General features: G+C 48.1%; 2 protein-coding genes across 7 annotated transcripts in view; one reads left to right on the top strand and one right to left on the bottom strand.

Annotated features, from left to right (window-relative positions):
* The window catches only part of RBM33 (RNA binding motif protein 33), a 134,514-nt gene extending 127,846 nt beyond the window's left edge, over positions 1-6,668 (bottom strand). For both annotated transcript variants that reach the window (XM_042976261.1, XM_042976270.1), the window contains exon 1: positions 6,552-6,668. In XM_042976261.1, coding sequence (XP_042832195.1) covers positions 6,552-6,594 — 43 coding nt within the window. In that variant the 5' untranslated portion in view covers positions 6,595-6,668. The remainder of the gene's footprint in view (positions 1-6,551) is intronic.
* Positions 6,669-7,133: 465 nt separating this feature from the next.
* The window catches only part of CNPY1 (canopy FGF signaling regulator 1), a 93,935-nt gene continuing 80,504 nt past the window's right edge, over positions 7,134-20,564 (top strand). For 3 of the 5 annotated variants that reach the window (XM_042976243.1, XM_042976238.1, XM_042976220.1), the window contains exons 1-3: positions 7,134-7,288; positions 7,705-7,749; positions 8,380-8,461. The gene's annotated coding sequence lies outside the window, so the exon portion shown is untranslated. The other 2 variants (XM_042976226.1, XM_042976233.1) reach the window with 2 other exon arrangements.

The raw sequence follows: 20,564 nt of genomic DNA, 5'->3' as shown, positions 1-20,564 counted from the left end.
CACACTCTCTCTCTCGCTCAGAATAAATAAACTTTAAAAAATATATTAAAGGGCAACTATGACTTCGTTGACGTTTAGGTAGGAAGGTCACTTACTTTATGGAACGCAGTAAATCGCACAGGCAGAATCACTCAGGCACAGGCTGCAATCTGGTGGTCTACAAGACACATGCTCTCTGATTTACATGATCTCTTCTTAGTTGACTTAGTTGTTAACATTTTAAAAATGGAATCATAGGTAAGTATTAGAGTTCTATCTTCTTTCAAAAAAGAGGAGAAAATATCAAAAGATGGCAAATAGTGGACCCACATTTAGCGATAGCTAAAGCAGCTAAAGATAAACAGCATTTGGGGGTGCCTGAGTGGGTTAAGCGTCAGACTTCGGCTCAGGTCATGATCCCGCAGTTCATGAGTTCAAGCCCCACATCGGGCTCTGTGCTGACAGCTCAGAGCCTGGAGCCTGCTTCGGATTCTGTGTCTCCCTCTCTCTCTCCGCCCCTCCCCTGCTCATTCGTGTTTTCTCTCACTCTCTCAAAAATAGATAAAACATTTTTAAAAATTAAAAAAACAAAAAAAATACAAATAAAAAAGATAAACAGCATCTGGCGGAACAGAACAAAATTCCTACGTCGGTAAGTAACTGACGAAGTAGCTGTAGACACGGGGCATCCCTGGAGCAAAGCGCCACCAGCAACTGTGGGCCTGCTGAGGCCCCAGAACTGCCCTGACCGCTGTGCTTCTCCCGTCCTAGGCATCTATCCCTCCACCTCACTCTATGAACTACCAAAGTGCCTATCCTCACAAAAGCATCTCCATGAACTGTCTTGTTATTCTTATGTTTTGTATATAACTGAAGTATCAAAAACCAGTAATAAGTTCCAGTTAAATGAGAAAAGGAGAAATGATAGGGAGAAATATATAAGAAAATTTCCCAAAACTGAAGATTCCCAGACTAAAGTGTCCCCCAAATGCAAAGCACAACAAAAAGATATTTGCTGATGAAATTTGAGAACACTGAGGAGTAACTGTTAAAATCTTCCAGGGAGAGAAAAAGGTCACATACAAAGGAATCAGAATGCCATCACTTTCAACAGCAGAACTGGAAGCCAGGAAAACACAGCAACACCACCAAAAATCTAAGGAAAATGAATTCAAATCTAGAATTCTAGGCCTAACCAGATCCTCAATCAAGTATAAAAACAAAGTAAAAATCTGTTTGGGCAAGCCTGAGTCAAAAAATTTAGCTTTACCACACTAGAAATGGGAGTGTTGAACCCTACACTAATTCATTTGAAAACATAAAGAAGTACTTTGCCAGAAAAATCTACCAAAACTGACCCACAGAGGGGCACCTAGCTGGCTCAGACAGAAGGGTATGCAAGTCTAGATCTCACTGTAGGGAGTTCAAGCCCCATGCTGAGTGTAAAGATTACTTACGTAAATAAACTAAAAAAAATGACCCACAGACTTTTAAAAAGCAAAAGAGACCAATGATAGAAGAAACTGAAAAATAAAGAGGTACCAGATCCCAATGGCTTTGCAGACAGAGTTCTTCAACATTTAATACAAAGGTTTTTTCATTATGTCCCAGAAAACTTCTCAACTCGTTCCAGGAAATCAGCATTTCATTAAAAAAAAAAAAAGAAAGAAAGAAACAGGATAGCACCAATGCACACACAAACACAAAGGAAGAAAACTATAAGCCAATCTTTCTTATGCTCGTACATAAATCCTAAAATGAAATCCAACCATATATTAAAAAGAACAAAACACACAGGTTTTGAGCCCAAGAATGCAAGGTTGGTTCAACACTAGAAATCTACCAACATAATACATTAAGAGATTAAAGAAAGGACCTCACAGATCACCTCAATAGATAAGGAAAAAGCATTTGATGAAAATTAAAAGACTCAAAAAACAAACTTCTTCACTTAAAAAACCAGTATCACAAACCTACAGTATACATATCTAATGGCAAAACATTAAAAAGAACACTCTTTAAAACCCAGAACAAGCTCACAAGACAGATAAGCCTGTCACCACCCGCACTCTTCAACATCATACTGGAGGGCTTAATGATGAGTGCCTCTGAGACAAGACAAGAAATGAGAGCTATAAATATTAGAACAAAAGACACTGCAGAAATGACTGTCTAACTAGAAAATCTAAAGTACCAAACTGGTAAAACAAGATTCAAAAAACCAGGTGTATACTATTCAATTAGATCTTAAATGTTTTCTTTTATTTTTGAGAAAGCACAAGCAGGGGAGGGGCAAAGAGAGAGGGACAGAGGATCTGAAGCAGGCTCTGCACCGACAGCAGAGAGCTCAATGTGGAGCTTGAACTCACAAACCACGAGATCATGACCTGAGTCAAAGTTGGACACTCAACCGACTGAGCCACCAGGTGCCCCTTCAATTACATTTTAAAAAAGCTTTTCTACAGATCAATATCAAATGTGAGAATAGGATTAAAAACTACACCATCTGGGGTGCCCGGGTGGCTCAGTCGGTTAATTAAGCGTCCGATTTCGGCTCAGGTCATGATCTCACGGTCTGTGAGTTCGAGCCCCGCGTCAGGCTCTGTGCTGACAGCTCAGAGCCTGGAGACTGTTTCAGATTCTGTGTCTCCCTCTCTCTCTGCCCCTCCCCTGTTCACGCTCTGTCTCCCTCTGTCTCAAAAATAAATAAACGTTAAAAAAAAAAAATTTTAAAACTACACCATCTTAGGGGCACCTGGGTGGCTTAGTCAGTTAAGCGTTCCACTTCGGCTCAGGTCGTGATCTCACGGTTTATGAGTTCCAACCCTGTGCCGGGCTCTGTGCTGACAGCTCAGAGCCTGGAGCCTCCTTTGGATTCTGTGTCTCCCTCTCTCTCTCTTCCCCTCCCCCACTCACACTGTCTCTCTCTCTCTCTCTCAAAAATAAATATTTAAAAAAAAATTTTTTTAAGTACACCATCCACAGTGACAAATACAAAATATCTACGAACAAAACTAACAAGAAATGTGAAAGAACTATACAAAGAAAATTTTACTTAATGTAAGTTCCATAGGGGAAGGGACCTCTGGTTTATTCACTATGTACTCCAGCCTCTTAGATCAGTGCCCGGCACAGGAGCAGGTACTCAGTAAACATTTGGCAGATGACTAACAGACAAAAAAGAACAGCTTGACAGAGACACTCTTGTTGCTGGATGAAAGAACCCATACTGTAAAAATACCAATCATTCTCGAATTATGTAAATAAACTCAACACAACCTAAATAAGAATTCTAGTAGAATTCTTTACAGAATGTGATTGATGATTCTGAAGTACATTTTTTTTTTTAAATGCACACAGCTAATCATATGGGATTAGCTGGAAACGAATATGCCATCATAGGGGTGCCAGGGTGGTTCAGTCGGTTAAGCATCTGACTCTTGATTTCGGCTCAGGTCATGATCTCATGGTTTTTGAGTTCAAGCCCTGCAACGGGCTCTGGGCTGATGGCACAGAGTCTGCTTGGGATTCTCTCTCTCTCTCTCTCTCTCAAAAAATAAACATTAAAAAAATTTTTTTAAATATGCCAACATATATACATAACACACACAGAAAGACATATGCACATATATTCACACACACAATGAAATGATAATTCCAAAAAACTGTTCATGGTAACTTCTTAAAAAGGTGGAAAAGACAGAGAAGAAGTCAACAAATCATATTAGAACTGTTATAGGCCCCAAATTCACATGACACTCAAAATAAAACTCCATATGGAATAAAAGCTAAATGTAAAAAAAAAAGCCCAGAAGCATCAAATGGTAAAAACATAGAGGAACTCTTAGCATAGAAACAGATTTACAAAAAGAAAAAAAAATACTTATAAAAGAATAAGTGATATATTTCACAAAGTAAAACTTGAAGTTCCATATAGTAAAACACTTAAAACAAATTTATTACAGGGCAAGCACAATTTTAAAAAAGGGTTACTAATCCTCTGATACAATACACAAAGAACGAGAAATATACAATAAGGAGAAGAGGTCAACCACCCACTTTAAAAAAAGGTGACTGAGGGTCAGTTAGGCATCAGACCTCGGCTCAGGTCATCTCTCCAGTTGGCAAGTTCAAGCCCCCATCAGGCTCTCTACCGTCAGCACAGAGCCTGCTTCGGATCCTCTGTGCCCCTCTCTCTCTGCCCCTCCCCCGCTGGTTCTGGTTCTCTCTCTCAGAACAAGTAAATCTATAACATGACTTAAAAAAATAAGTCACAAATTATGTAAACAAGCAATTCACAGAAAAATAGCACATGAAAAGATGTCTAACTTCTCTGGAGGTCAGAAAAACAGAAATACAGACTACAACATCGAGGCTCTTTTTCTGTCCCAAGATGATCCAGAATTAAAGAGATTCTTAGGGTATGGGAAACGGGATACTCCCACACACTACTGAGGGAAGTTAAGGACAACTCGCAGCAGCTACCAAAATTGTAAATACATGTAATTGCAACACAGTACTTCCACTTTTAGAGCGATCCGCCCCCCAGAAAGATTTGCATAGGCACACTAAGTTGTGTCCACACACGTTCAGCACGGTATTTGCTAGTGGCGAGAAAGCTGAACTAACTGGAATGCCCATCGATAGGCAAATGATCAGTGGTGGATCCATAAAACTCTCACCTACTGACATGGGAAGATGCCCAGGACCTGCTTTTAAGTGAACAAAGCAAACTGCACACTACTAGAATTCTACTCATACCATAAAAGGGCACAGGAGGGTTCGCGAGGAAAGCATCTCATTCCTTCACTCGCCGTCAAGTTATGTGGCACGTATACAACGTGCCAGCAACTTGGAGCGCGTGGCTCGTGAAAAAGACAGCATTCCCGTCTTAATGGGACCGATAGGCTTCTTTTTGCAAAAAGACCAAATAAATAACCAACCGGGCTAAACGTTCTGAGGCAAACAAGGCTGCCAAGAATAAAAGGCAGGGAGGCTCGGAGGCAGGAGCTGGACCTACTTCACGTAAGGAGGGCATCCTGGGAGCCTGAGACCCGGAGCGCGAGGGCCGGAGCAGTGCAACCCGAGGGGACCTGGAGGACCGCACTCAGCTTCTGTGCGGAGGCCGCAGGAGCCAAGTCACACGCAACTCACAACCCTCGTAAGGGCTGTGGCTGAAGCCTCGGAGGGAAACGGGGTGGCCCTGACAAAACGGAAGGAAAAACTCCAGAACCTCAAGGTAAAGCCTACCTACTCCTCTAAGACAGCAAGTCTCGACCTTTCGAGACCCAAGTTCATCCCGGGCGCTGAAATGCTTTGATTTACGTCGACTGTATTCGTAGGTATCGACTCTCTCAGGACCTAAGGATCACTGGAAAGGACACGCCCGCACACAGAGCAGCAGCCACCTCTGCAACGCCTTGACACACCGCACCGCCTCGGCAAAACGCCCCTGTGCGCGAGAGAACACGCAGATAACGGGTGGCATCGTTCGCGAAAGGGCCTCTGACCCAGGAGCCCCCGGGCGACGCTTCCAGAACGATACAAAACACAAGACTGTGACCCCGGAAAGTAACCGAGCAAGGAAGGAACACCCTACCTACCCTGCACCTCCACGTTTTAACTCGAGCGCCCCGGCCCTAACAGGCACGACGTGTCTTTACCTTCCAGAAAAGTGGCACGTACCAAGCCCCCCTGCGCCAAGTGACATTTCTGTGCTTAGTCTCTCTCGGCGGGTTTTTTGCACCCTGCCACGCAAATGTCTCAATGCTTGGACCAAAGTTCTAAGCAGGACACTGCAGCGTAGTCGTAAGCAGGCGGTACTAAGAAATGCCTCCAGGGAATACGCTGGAAGGATGTTTCAACGAGTATCCAATGCTTTTACCGATTCCACTTTACCGTCTATGGGTTTCCTTCACCGAAGCTTTCGAGCGATAATTAAGAAGTCACTTGCAAGTACTTTTCCTTATTAAAAAAAAAAGAAAAAAAAAAAAAAAGAAAAAGCAAAAGCCTCGGCCCACAAATTGTGATTTCACCTGGAATTTGTCAGGCGCCCTGTCAAAACCACTGATGCTTGCGAAACACGAGGAAACCGCCCAAAGGAACTGATCCGGTATCTACACCTTTCTTGCCCGGCTGGGTCTCGGTCAAACGCGGACGACGCGCTAGCAAGCGTTCATTGGGCCCCGGAGAGGTGCACGTAGCCGACCCGCGAGACGGGGGTCACTCCTCTGCAACCCCCGGTTTCTGAAACGCCGCACTGCCCCCACGCTCCCGCACAATGGGGGCCACCCTCAGCGGCGCCTCTGCACCGGGCCTGAAACCCACCCCGGCCCGCCAGCAGAGCCCCTCCGGCGACGAGCCCGGCTCCCCGGCACGGCCGTCCGAGCGGCTCGCGGCCCCGGCAGGCCGGCCTCGCCGGCCGAGGCCCGCAGCTGCGTGCAGGCTCGACGGCGGAAGCCGCGGCACCGAGGCTCGCGGGCCCCCACGGCGCGTCGAGCGACGCGGGAGGCACGACGACGCGGGTTGAGGGAGCCCCGGCCCGTCCTCCCCGCGCGGGGCGCCCCACGTACCTCCGGCGCCGGCTCCTCCGCCGGCTCCCAGGGCGGCCGCCATGGTGCTCGTGGGCCCGGCCTTCGGGGTCGCCCCGCCAAGCCAGGCGGTGGGCCGCCGGCCGGCCGGGGCCCGGGGACGTGCGGCGGGGGGGGGGGTGCGGGGGGGCGGCGGGCCGGGACCGGGGAGGGGGCGAGACGGCCGGCGGTCTCGGCCACTCCGGCCCGGCTCCTCCGCAGGAAGAAAACAACAGACTATCGCAACATGGCCGCCGGCCCGCCCGCCGCCGCGGTGCACGCCGGGATGATGGCGACCAGCAGGGCGGGCGCGGGCCGCCTCCGCGGCGCGGCGGCTCCGGGACGCCTGCAGGAACGCAGGGCGAGCGCGGAGGGCGAGCCGGCGGGCGGCCGCCGCGCTCGGCCCCTGCAGCCGCAGAGTTTGCAGCGGCGGCGGGGGCGGTTGCCGGCCGTAGTCCCGTCCCGGGTTCTGTCGTACGACACTTTGCAGCAGTTGGCGCGGCGCTTTCCGGCCGGCGGCCCGCGGGCCGGTGGGCGGGGCTGGCCGCGCCGTCAAGGCCGGGCCGGGCAGGGGCGGGGCTTGCTCGCAGAGGCTGGCTGGAGCTGACCCAGAGCAGGCGGGCAGTCGGAGCCCGGGTCCGGAGGCCGGCTGCGGGTGCTTCCCGGACGCGCCGGGCGCCCGGGCCCGAGGTCCGCGGGAGATTGCGCTCCTGGAGCAGCGAAAACGGCCGGAAAACGAGGTGCCGTGAATGATATCCAGGAAGGGGCGTAGGGCTTCGGGAGCCTCGTCTGCTTGTCAGCAGGTGGGGGATGGGGGAGACGTGGGTGTAATGGGGTCGTGAAGTACCCACGAGCTGCAAACGTCGATTCGTTGACGGTGAAGGTGAGGGTATAGGGAAAGGAAGGAAAGGGCCATGGAGTAGAAAGAAGGCTGGGCAGAGGCTCAGAGATGTCAGATGACTTCCTAGGGACGGAGGATTGCCAGCAGCGTGTGCGGCCGCGAGCGTCCTGGGGGAGACGGGTGCTCAAGAAGCAAACAGCTGCAAAGGGGAACAAGGGTCAGATGCAATGAGGACTTTGGGACATTTTCCTGAAGCTGTAGGGAGTATGGACAGATTTTAACAACAGAAGTGACCTGACAAAATTTGTGTTTTAGGAAGATGGCTGTGACAGCAAGAAAGCGGATGGGCAGCGTGGAGAGGTAAGAAACCGGGTGCTGTGACCCATTGAGTAAACAGCCGCCACGGTCCATGCTGGAGGTGGCTTCCCAGATGGGAACAGAGATGGGCATGTGACAAAACGTTAGTGATAGACTACATTAACCATAAAATTCTTTCAACTTTATATACGTTTGAAGTTTTTCATGATAAGTGGTTTGAAAAAATAAACTTTACTGGATTAGTAATTAATGCCACAGATACTCATCTGAAAGAGAAAAAACGAAAAACAATTTTTAAAAGTTACTTTGATTCAGCTGCGTGTAATCGCTGCAAAAAAATGATAGCGAGCAAGCATTGTAAGCAACCTGGAATAAGGAAGTCTCCATCAGAAAGCACATCAGCACATCCAGATTTAAAAAGGCTTGAACCTCTAATCACCTTGCATTATTTTTGAACTGTGGAGGGTGACATTTCTAACTCAGAACATGTTTTTCAAGATAGTTCCGCTGGTGATCATCTGCCTCCCCCTCCCACTGGTGATCTTGAGAAGGATGGTTCAAAAAACCAAATACCCAAAGATGAAACAATCTCATACATACTTTGTAGCTATGTTATAATTAAGGGAAGACATCTATGTCAGTTATGAATGACCTAAAAATGAATTTCTCTAGGACAAGACTCTAAATTTTTTCGTCACTAACTGGAAAAACTTGAGCCTGGACGCCTAATATGAGAAGATTTTGACACAGTACTGTGAGTAAAGGTTTAACAAACCCCCTTTCTTCTCTACAGACAGATTTCACTTTGGGTTGCCTTTTTAACTTGTCCTAGAAACCTGATGAAGTTACAACGTCAACTGTGTTATAAAACATCCTTGCTTGTGTCAGAAGTGCTCTCTGACTGGTACACTGCTTCTGGCTGGACAAAACGGAATCATCTTTAAACACCTGTCAGGAAGCCAGAGCTTGAGGATCTCCCTTAACTGAGTTTGGGGATGTGAAAGGTGAATCCAGGTAACAATTATGAGATGTGCAAGTTCCCGCGGTCTAGGATTCTAAGCCAGGGCAGTCCCGACGCCTTCATCTTGCACCTGAGTTGCATTTGGGGAACCACAGAGCAGCTCTGTGAGGAGCTCACGTGTGCTTACGTGGACTGCAAAGGGGAGCATCTCAGAATGCCCTGCTCCCAACGCGTGTTTTTTCTTTAACTTTTTAAATGAAGCTGCTGCCAGGTGTCGCATTACAGGAGTATAAATGGTCAACCTAAGAAGATCTCCTACTGAGCATTTAACAATTTCTTACATCTCCCCCTGAAAATCTTACAGGTTCCGCTTCCCTTTCAGTTAAAAGTGAATATGGAGGCCTTACTCTTCTGTCAACGTGGACTGAAAAGTCTAGGGCCCCACCCTCCTGCTATAAGACAGATTTTGCCAAAAAAAAAAAAAAAAAAAAAAAAATTGTTGGATTGCTGAGCTTTAGAAATTAAAACAAATCTCCAGGGGATCAAGAAAGAAGCAGGGAGGTGGGGGAGGGCCTGAGCTATAAATAGTGAGTGTATAAGAAAGGCAGGTTTCCCTGAGGGAAGGTACCCCTGTTAGCACTGCCAGTAGGAAATAAGCCCTTGGGCCTCTGTGGTGGTTAGAATATGAACGTGAGGCTCCTGGTTTAAGCCAGAGATCCTGGAAGGCCTTCCTCATATTATGCTCCCCTGTTTTTCACAGTTTAAGATCAAGCAACTGTGGGGGGGCCTGGGTGGCTCAGTCAGTCATACATCAGATTCTTGATTTCGGCTCAGGTCATGACCTCATGGTTCGTGAGGTTGAGCCCTGCGTCGGGCTCTGCACTGACAGCACGGAGCCTGCTTTGATCCTCTCTCTCCCTCTCTCTGCCCCTCCCCCACTCACACTCTCTCTCAAAATGAATAAACTTGAAGAAAAAAAAAGATCACAAAATACACAGGAGAAGAAACCACAATAATTGAGAGTTGAAAAAATATAAACTGTAGATTGCCCTCCCAAGGAGCTCAGATACTGAAATTCTCAGAAACAACACTACGTGAAATGTTTAAGGAAATGAGTTAAAGTGAGAAGCCAGCAGGAGACCCCCATAGTGACCGGAGAGCCGCTCTGTATCGGTCCTCTTCTTTGCAGCCTTCTCTTCTGGAACAGTCTTATCCTCAAGCCATTAGGTGACGCCGGTGGTGATACCGACAGGGGCAGGGGAGATGGAGATGGCTTTGCTGACCCACATCTGAGAATCAGAACCCAGGCTCCTTACGAGGGCTGTCCGGTATGGGAAGTGAGATCAAAACGGGGAGGAGTATGTCCTTGCGGATTGGCAGGCTAGGGTAAGGAGTCAGCTTGGCAGAATGAGGCACTGGGGTCAGTGCGACATGGAGGGTCCCGGCCTGGGCGGGACAGGAGGACGCCACCCCGGGGTGGGGGCCGTGTGTGAGCTGCGTGTAGCAGCAGGCGGTGAACTGGGACATCAGCATGCCAGCGCTGTGGGAGGGTTTCCACGCTGCTGGGAGGTGGGGCCCAGGAGGTCAGAGCTGGGTGTGATGGTGAGAGCATCTCCGTGGGCAGCAGAACCGCGGTGGGATCATCCTGCCGCTTGTGAGCAAACAAACTGACCGCTCTCGCCGTGATGACCGTTCCTGGGATGGCCCGCAGGCGGGGGGACAGGGTCTGCAGACAAGAGGGAAGGAAGGTCACGAGGTTGACTTATCTTCATGACTGTAGGTGATCTGTAGGAAGAGAGTTCTTGTTGGAAGTTCATACTGAGGTACTTGTCAGTGATGCAGCCTCAACTCAGAGGCTTATTCTCCAATGGTGCAAAGAAAAGGGTTTTAATTTGCTGCATGTTAAACTTTTCGGTAAGTGTTTTGTTTTGTTTTGTTTGCTTTGAAACAAAAAAAAATTATTAAAAACAAAAAAAAAGAACTAAAGAGAATATTCAAAAATGCAATTGTAGAGGCGCCTGGTTGGCTCAGTTGATTCAGCATCCAACTCCTGATTTTGGCTCAGGCCATGCATGATTCCACAGTTTGTGAGTTCAAGCCCCACATCAGGCTCTGTGCTGACAGTGTGGACCCTGCTGGGGATTCTTGCTCTCTCTCTCTCTCTCTCTTTCTCTTTCTCTCTCTCTCTCTCTCTCTCAAAGTAAATAAAAACTTTTTAAAAAATGCAAGGGGCACCTGGGTGGCTCAGTTGGTTTAGCGTCCAACTCTTGGTTTCAGCTCAGGTCATGACCTCACAGTTCGTGAGGTGGAGCCCTGCGTCGGGCTCTGCACTGAGCATAGAGCCTGCTTGGGAGTCTCTCTCCCTCTTTCTCTGCCCCTCCCCCTGCTCGAATGTTCTCTCTCTCTCTCAAATAAATAAACTTAAAAAATTAAAATGTAATTGTTAAATAGTGAAGGAATCATGGGTGTGTGCCTATGTCCAAAGTCATCAAACTGTATACATTGAATATGTGCTGCTCTCTGTGTATCAACCATACCTCAATAAAGCTATCTTAAAAATTGATTGTTGTAGTAAAAATCTCGAAAGAAACGTTAAACAGATGGCACAGCTGATGAGGGGATTTTAGTTAAGGACAGGTAGGATCGCCTAGAACATACCACACAGAGGAAAGGTGGGGAACAGTGAGACTGAGAGGTTCGGAAACCAGGAGGGCAGAATAAGAGTGTCCGACTGGAGGCCCGCGGGAGAGAACAAAGAGAGTGGAAGAGAGGCGGTATTTGTCAAGCTGATTTCCGAGAGTTTTCGAGAACCGATGAAAGATGCGAGTCCACAAATACAGGAGCATCAAGTAAGAAAAGTTCAGAGACATCTACACCTAGATTTACACCTAGTGCAACAAAAAAATATCCGAAACAGAGAAGAGCCTGAGAGTAAACAAAAGGGAACCGCCATCCGGGGTCACGATGTAGCAGTTGGGGCAGACGTCCCCCACATCATAACGTGAAAACCGGACAGATGTGAGGCAAACACACTTCCGACCTTGGACCAGAGGCAGCACAGAGCTGCCATCACCGAGAGAGAGGGCGCCACCGAAGCGGCCCTCGTCCAGCTTTCTGCCAGAAAGCACTTTCTGGACTGGTGGGGGGAGGAGGGGAGACCCCAGTAAAACACCGACATCTTAACGACTAGAGAGGTAAGAGTTTCGCGGGGCTGACGTGGGGCGTTTGTAGGGCTCCGTGCTGGAGGCAGTGGCGCTATGTCCGGAAGGAGCTCAGAAATGTGCAGGGCGTCACCCTGAGTGTGTGGCTGCAGGGTTACCCCCTGCAAGGAAAGGAAAGTGCCGTAAGGGGAGCGGCTCCCGGAGCTCACCCCCCGGTCCCCGTGGCCTCCGTGGGCCAGTCTCCACGGGTCCTGAGCTGTGTGCGTCCCTCTTCAGATACGACTGTTCCTCCGGTCCCTCGGCCGCATTTCTCGAAATGCCATCCATCAGTTTAGAAATGTGCTTTACGGTCGCTTTTGGGTCCTTGTCAGAACGCAGATTCCTAGACTTCATGCCAGTTTCGCCAAGTTCTGACTTCTGGAAGTTCGGTCGGGAAGTCACTTCCCCGGGTGCCTTCTACGCTCACCTGAGGATAAACCGCTCGCTCCTACGGAGGCATCAGCGAAGCTGGGAAATGTTAGGTTAACTCGCCTTAACTTTCCTTCGCTGCTCCTGCGCGGACGTCTGCTAGGAATGGGGATTGTGCCGTTGGGGGGCCGCCTGCTTCTTTCATTTACGATTTCAAGCTCAGGAACCTAGGGAGACGGGGCCTCTGGGAAACGCTTCTGCTCGGTGGCAACCTCAGGATGGGCGTTTGTGCTAACGGAAGTGGGGTCGGGGGAGGTGAGCAAAAGAGGCTCGCCGCCGGGTGTCGAGAAGGCAGAGGAGCACTGGGAGAGTTCCTCGACCTGCGACCGGGTCGTGAGGTGTGCATGTGGCCGGGTCGTGCCGGGGAGAGGGCGCAGAGCTGAGCCCTCGGGAGGACCGACTGCTCCGGGCCAAGGCAGAAAAGCCGGCGAAGCCGCACCTTGTGTTTAAACAGCCCCGTGTCCCCGGGGAGCTCGGAATTTACCTCGTTTACCCCCGTGGAGCCCCTGTGGTGCAGGCCAATGACAGGTGGTCTCTCCTTACCCGTGAGAAGCCTGGCAGAGAGGCTAGTGGCTCACGGATCACTAAAGGATTTGATGGTGCCCCCCCCCCCACCCCGTGAGCGCCCTCCCTTCCCACCTCCCTCGGGGCCCTGCCTCTCCCGGAACCTCAGCAGGACCGACAGGCCCTTCTTTCCTCATGTGTACCTGTCCGTCCATCCAGCCGCCCCCGCTGGGCCTGAGCCCCATAGTTTCACAGTCATGCTCCTGACCCTTTTGAGGGGTGGTGACCACTACGTATGAACATGAAGCTCTGTCTGCACCCTGCTCGAGCCAGAAAATAAGCTATTTTAGGATGTGTTTTTCCCTTAGTCTGTTTTTCTCTCATTATTAAGAACATTTTTCTTTTTTTTTTTTTAGGTTTATTTATTTATCTTTAACAGAGAAGGGGAGAGAGAATCCCAAGCAGGCTCTGTGCCATCAAGGCAGAACCCGATGCGGGGCTCGAACCCGTGAATGGTGAGATCATGACCTGAGCCAAGATTGAGAGCCAGCTGCTCAACCTACTGAGCAACCCAGGCACCCCGAGAACATTTTCTTTATAAAAATCTTAAAAGGATGTCAGCCTGGGTGCCTGGGCGGCCCAGTCGGTTAAGCGTCCACCTTCGGCCCAGGTCATGATCTCACAGTTTGTGGTTTGAGCCCTGAGTCAGGCTCTGTGGTGACAGCTCGGAGCCTGGAGCCTGCTTCAGATTCTGTGTCTCCCTCTCTCTCTGCCCCTCCCCTGCTTGCACTGGTGCTCTCTCTCTCTCTCTCTCTCAAAAATAAACATTAAAAAAATCTTAAAAGGATGTCATCCTCGTGCATACTAAGAGTAAAATATTCTTTTTGAAGTGGATGACTTTAGATGTAACGATGTCAAACAATGCATTCAGTGATGCCACCTGGGGTAAGCACTGAGATGTCAAATACACACCTGAACCATCTACTGTGGGACAGTGTGCAAGCCCGAGGTCCCAGGTCTCACAGCGTGCTTGCATTTCAGTCGCATCTAAGTATAAGCGTGAGATGGTATCCGATCAGTGGATTACAGAGCCGTGGTAAGTCTGATCCTCATTTCCAGTGTGGGAGCAGAGCTCCGCGTCAAAGACAGCCCCACTTCTGAAGTACACGTTCGCTACGGAAACCACAATGGCCCCAGGATGTTTCCTTTGCTTGTGGTGACTTCACCTGTGATACACCACGCTGGCGATCACGTTCCAGAAGTATGTTAACCGACGGACAGTGCCTGCGAGCACCGCAGGTGGGGGCTGCCCCCTGCAAGCTGGTTGCCTGTTTCCTTTGCTGCTTTACAAATGGGAAGCAGGGACAGGAGCCACCACGGGACGTGCCAAGGACAGAGAGCAAGACAGTCTCCCACTTCTCGTGCAGACCACCCAGGAGGTGACACCTGTGTGGTCGCTTCCGTATTGTGGAGAGTCGCGTGAAATCACCGCATAATACTAACGACAACGCTGGGAATTGTATAAAAGCAAATAAAATTGTGCTTACGAAAGCAGGAACGTTAAATCCCCTCTTGAATTACATCTTCTATCTGCTTGCGAACATAACTGATCTTTCGCCCATTGTCTGTTGCACGTTGGCTCCTAACATGACTTCAGGCTCCCACCTTCTTGCTAGCATTGTTTTCTTTTTCGGAGTCCAAGCTATTTGGGTTATCCGAATACTCAGGATTCTTACTTTACTCCCCATCTTGCCAGCTGACAAGTAGGTGCTTGTGCGCCCCCCTCGCCATTGGGTTGTCTTCCAGAGGGGAAGGACCCAGTTCCTGGTGTATTCGCTGCCCACTGACGTGATGTGTTCACCCAGCCATCGTGTGCAGAGGTGTGCCAGGCCTGGGGCTGGGCGGTGGAGGCGTGGAAATGACCAAGATGCCGCCCTGCCCTGGGGAGCCCTACCTAGCCCAGCGCCAGTCAACAGCTCTATGCAGTTGGCATGAGACCAGCCCAGTCCTGCAGTGACTCCGCAAGACTAAGTCATTAAAACACACTCATACGGGAAGAAGAGATCCCTCAGAATAAATACGCCACATCCCAGAGCCGGTACTGCTGCTCTAAAAACCATAAATTCCTCAAATATCGATGTTTACTGGATAAAGAAATCTGACCATTGATTATTGCAACTGAACATTAAACTGTTGTCTGTCATTTTGACTAATGACAGGTCTCGTGAGGCCACGTCTCCACGGAGCCCTGAACATTTCTCAGGAGCCTACTATGGTGTCTAAGCCCACGGCAGTCACTTAATGTCGGGACCTTAGTTTCCTTATTTATGCGTGAGGAACAGACACCAATGTGCCCCAAGACACTTAGCTCCATACCAGGAGCACAGTAAGTACACTGCGGAGTCCTGTGGCTTCGAAAACTTGAGGAAGGATCAATGTCATACCAAGGTTTCAAGACGAGAAACCCTTCACCCCGTTCCTTCGAGAATAATAGGATTATGAAACAAAGTACCTGATAGGCAGTAAGGAAACGGAGACCACATGAAAATCAAGGACTTGGCCAAGGTCACAGAACCTAGAAAGATTTGAGCCAGGACCGACCCCCTGTGCGGTGGACATTTGTTCTAACGAGTTGGGGAGAACCCGCCTCCTCTTTGGGGAATTGCTGTCCCTGACCTCACCCCAGCCCGTGGCTAGCAGGGGCCAATGGGTTGCTGTCTCCCCAGCCTTAGTGGTTGGCTGGGGAGACAGTCTATGGGCCGTGTCTGTCCTGCAGGGAAACCCTGGGCTCAGAAGATGAGAACAAAGAGACAAGGATGAGAGTCCAAAAACACCCTCTTGCAACTTCAAAGTCACGTTAAGATATCGTGCAAGCCAAAGAATGGGAATGGGAATCTTCACCAGCAGAAAATGATAGGAAGACAGATTGCCGGAGTCCAAGTGGAGGGTGAATACTGACCAGCTGTGTAACGTCTGAACAGTCCTGCCCAAAAGGCACTCACCAAATGTTTTCTTCAATTTTTCATTTAACCGCCTGCCATTTTAACACGCTACACAGAGCACTGGGAATGATACCAGCGGTGTTGGCCGTCTCTGGCCGGAGCGGTTTTTGTGTGGCTAACGCGATGAGGGACGAACAAATACGGGGCAACTGTAAGTAGCCAGAGGAGGGAAGGCAGTCGGAGGACAGCGTGGACGGAGGGAGGGGAGCAGGTCCAGGCGTGTGGTGTGGTCCACGTCAGAGGGCGTACAGCCAAGCCATGGTTAATCTTCAAGTCCTCAGCATTGAGAGGGATGTCTGAGCAGTTCCAAGATCTCCTTTTCAAAAAAGATCATGCGTAAGTGTTTCGTTTGAGCTGAAAACCATTTGTAAAAACTTTTGCCGCTAGAGTTAGTATTAACGTTTTAAACAATTGTAACCATCATAGTGAGGTAACCCAGTCTATACGTTGGGAAACCACTGATAAATCTCTCTCGTTGACCGATGTTGGAACTTAGGAAAAAATGTCAATGTTTTGATAAGCATTTGCCTAATAGAATTACGTTAGTTCAGTGGGTATAGAAGGATTTTTTTTTTTAAGATTAAGAAAAAAAACAGCATAAAGGCAAAGATCAATAAATTTGAGCTTGTTTAATTTGAAACTGCTCTGTATCTAAAGATACCGTATAGGGGTGGCTCAGTTAAGCATCTGACTTCAGCTCAGGTCATGATCTCACGGTTGAGTTCGAGCCCGATATCAGGCTGTGTGCTGACAGCTCTGTGCCTGGACCCTGCTCTGGATTCTGTGTCTCCCTCTCTCTCTGCCTCTCTCTCTCTCTCCCCCCCCCTCTCTCAAAAATAAAATAAAAACATTAAAAAATAAATAAATAAAAAGAATAAAGATACCATTTAAATGTGAGAAGACAAGCCATAAGCTAGGAAAAGATATTTGCACTACCTGGGATGAACAAAGGATCAGTACCCAGAATATGCACATATCTCTTACTAATCTATTGTTATAAAAAACAACAAATATTCCAATAGAAAAACGGGCAGAGGGCATAAACGCAGAGATTAAGGGGGAGAAAACAGCTAAGCCTCACTGCATGTAAGGGTTACACAAATTGAAAGAAATTCACACCTGTGTCATTGGTAGAACTTCAAAAACTGGACGATACCAAGTCTGGTGAGGACATGATGCCGGCTGAAGCATGAACCGGAACAAGCACTGGGGAGAGTAACTTGGCCGTATCTCATGAAGTTGAGCAGGAACATTCTCCTCCACACAGCAGTTTCACTGCTGGTCACATGCCGCAAAGAAATTCTTGCACGTGTGCAAGAAGATGTGAATCAGAGCGCGGTATTACCTTACAAAACCTGACCTAACCCCCAAACCCATAAAAACATAAAACAAGCACAGTGTCTAAATATACAACAATGACAAAGGTGGAATTGGTGAACCAGAGCAACGTGTACCAAAATGGAACAATCTGGGGATAGTGTTGGGGAAAAAAAAAAAAAAAAAAAAAAGGATTCATGTATGGCTACATCAAGCTAAAAAGCATCCGCACAGCAAAAGAAACCATTAGCAAAATGGAAAGACAACCTACCGAATGGGAGAAAACAATTGCAAATCATATGTCTGATAAGGGGCTAATCTCTAAAATATATAAAGAACTCCTGTAACTTGGGACACCTGGGTAGCTAGGTCAGTTAAGCATCCAACTCTTGATTTCAACTCAGGTCATGATTTCGTGGTTCATGGGTTCAGGCCCCATGGCGGGCTCTGCTGGATCTCAAGCTGGATCCTGCTTGAGATTCTCTGTCTCCCGCTCTCTCTGCCCCTGCCCCCACCAAAGTAAACAAACATTGAAAAAATAAGAACTCCTACAACTCAATAGCAAGAGAAAAAAAAAAAAAAAGGAAAGAAAAACCCCACACAAGTAATCTCATTAAAAATGAGCAAAAGATCTGAATAGATATTTCTCCAAAGAAGGCATCCAGATGGCCAACAGACACATGAAAAGATGCTCAACATCACTCATCATCAGGAAAATGCAAATCAAATCCACAGTGAGCTATCACCTCACACCTGTCAGAGTGGCTAATACCAAAACCACCAGACAACAGGTGTTGGCGAGGATGTGGAGAAAAAGGAACCCTTGTGCACTCTTGGTGGGAATGCAAACTGGTGCAGCCACCGTGGAAAACGGTGTGCAGGTTCCTCAAAAATTGTAAAACAGAATTACTGTACGATCCAGTAATTCTGCCACTAGGTATTTATCTGAAGAAAATGAAAACACTAACTCGAAAAGATGTATGCAGTCTGTGTTCACCGCAGCATTATTCACAGTAACCGGGAAATGGAAAAAATCGTGACACACACGCACACACACACACACACACACACACACACACACACACACACTGGAATACTGTTTAGCCACAGAAAAGAACGAAATCTTTCCATGGGAGACAACGCAGACCTCCAAGGCATCATGCTCAGTGAAATAAGCGAGACAGAAAGACAGATACCCGGTGATCTCTCTTATATGTGGGATCTGAAAACAGCAACAACAGCTCATTGATACAGAGAATAGACTGGTGGTTGCAAGAGGTGGGGGAGGGGGCACAGGACAAATGGGACGCTGCTGTGGGTGGTTTGTGGGTTTTTTTTTTTAGTTTAAATAAACTGAATAATTTTTAAGATTAAAATATGTACGTTGAGTAAACTTTCATATAAAGCCAAACTGTGAAGGGGGCGCACAGGCACGACAGATGCTCTATGTAGGGCACGTCATAGGAAGGGACTGCGTGAGTTCCGTGTGTTATGCTAGGTGTGCCTCTGGTATATCTCTAAAACAAGAATCTTTAAAGCCTATTGTATGGGGCGCCTGGGTGGCTCAGTCGGTTGAGCGTCCGACTTCGGCTCAGGTCATGATCTCACGGTCCGTGAGTTCGAGCCCCGCGTCAGGGTCTGTGCTGACAGCTCGGAGCCTGGAGCCTGCTTCGGATGCTGGGTCTCCCTCTCTCTCTGCCCCTCCCCTGCTCACACCCCATCCCCCTCTCTCTCTCTCTCTCAAAAATACATAAACATGAAAAAAAACCTAAAACCTGTTGTGTACCTGAAAGACCACTTCTTAATCAATCAGGCTTTTCTACGTCTGTATGCTCGTAGAATCTTCTGAACTGTGGATTCCTTCCCATCACCATGTCTCCTTTTCCACGGAGCAATTTTATTTGTAAATATTTGTCATTAGAAATGCTAAAAGACTCAGATTTATTACTCTGAAATTTTTAACACTTGAAAATCAGAGTAACATTCTATTAGAAGTTGGGGTTTTTTAGTTAAATACGGGAATAGGATGGAGACACTTCATCAGACTGTTGGCTTATCAGCTGGATACTGGTTTTTAAGGCTAATTTGAGGGGCGCTTGGGGGGCTCAGTCAGTTGAGTGTCGACTCTTGATTTCGGCTCAGGTCATGACCTCACAGTTGTGGAATCGAGCCCCACAGCGGGCTCTGTGCTGAGTGTGGAGCCTGCTTGGGATTCTCTCTCTCCCTCTCTCTCTCTGCCCCTCCCTCCCCTCAAAATAAATACACATTTTTTTTAACATAATGTATTAGAAGAAGGAACTGAGGTCTGCATGGTGGAGGCGTGAAAGTGACCCCTCAGCCTCTCCTCCAGCGTTTTGAGCAACACCCCCCTTCACACACACACACACACACACCCACATGCTCGCATGCACACACCTCCTGATAGAACCCAGTGTCAGGGTCCGCCTTCATTTGGCTTCTGGGTTGGGGAGGGAGTGGCCTGGAGTATTTTTCAATCCACCAATAGTAGCCCTCTCGAAAGGAATTCCTGTAAACATTAACACCTGCCCCCTCTACCTTTCTATGGGTTTTCATGTGTGTGTCTCAGATAGATTGACCCCACAGGACACTGCCCAGCTGGTCCACCCTTAGAGCGCTGTCTCTACCAGATTTTGCCACTGCACAATGTTTCCCTTTGTCATTAAGAAGTGTCCTGTGGGGAGATACTTTGAGACCATGTAAATATTCCGTTTCTAATCACACACTCACTAGTTTAGCTTCCATTTATGATTTTCGCCTGAATTAAGTATCATTATGTTGGATGCCACATGGTGCTTTTAAAACTTCATAATTCTATATTTGTTACTTGTTTCTTTATTTTTTATGCTTATTTTTGTGAAATAGAGCGCAAGTGGGGGAGGGGCAGAGAGAGGGAGACACAGCATCTGAAGCAGGCTCCAGGCTCCGAGCTGTCAGCACAGAGTCCGACACGGGGCTCGAATCCAGGAACCGCGAGATCATGACCTGAGCTGAAGTCGGACGCTTAACCAGCTGAGCCACCCAGGCGCTCCTATATTTATTGCTTGTAATGCTACTATAAGGAATAACTGTCACTGTTTCCCAGTTATTTATCCAATTATTTATGTCTATATGGACTCGTGGATTTTGTCTTATTTTATACATCATCACCTAATATAACCTTTATCATTTTCAAATTGCCACAGGTTTGGGCATTGGAAAACCCTTCTAGTTGGACCTGGTATCCTTTAGTTTAGAGTATTTTGGGGGGAGCAAATCCCCCCCAACCCCGCCAAATTCGTATGTTGAAACCCTTAACCCCCAGTGTGATGGTATTAGCAGATGGGGCCTTTAGGAGGTAATTAGATTCAGATGAAGTCAGGAGTGTGGCGCCCCCGTGATGGGATTCACGCCCTTAGAAGAGGAGGTGCCCAAGCTCACTCTCAA

The sequence above is a fragment of the Panthera tigris genome, chromosome A2 (assembly GCF_018350195.1).
Source record: "Panthera tigris isolate Pti1 chromosome A2, P.tigris_Pti1_mat1.1, whole genome shotgun sequence".
Classification (NCBI taxonomy): domain Eukaryota; kingdom Metazoa; phylum Chordata; class Mammalia; order Carnivora; family Felidae; genus Panthera; species Panthera tigris.
Note: the sequence above shows the minus strand (reverse complement) of the source record. Positions and strands in the feature narration are given on the sequence as shown.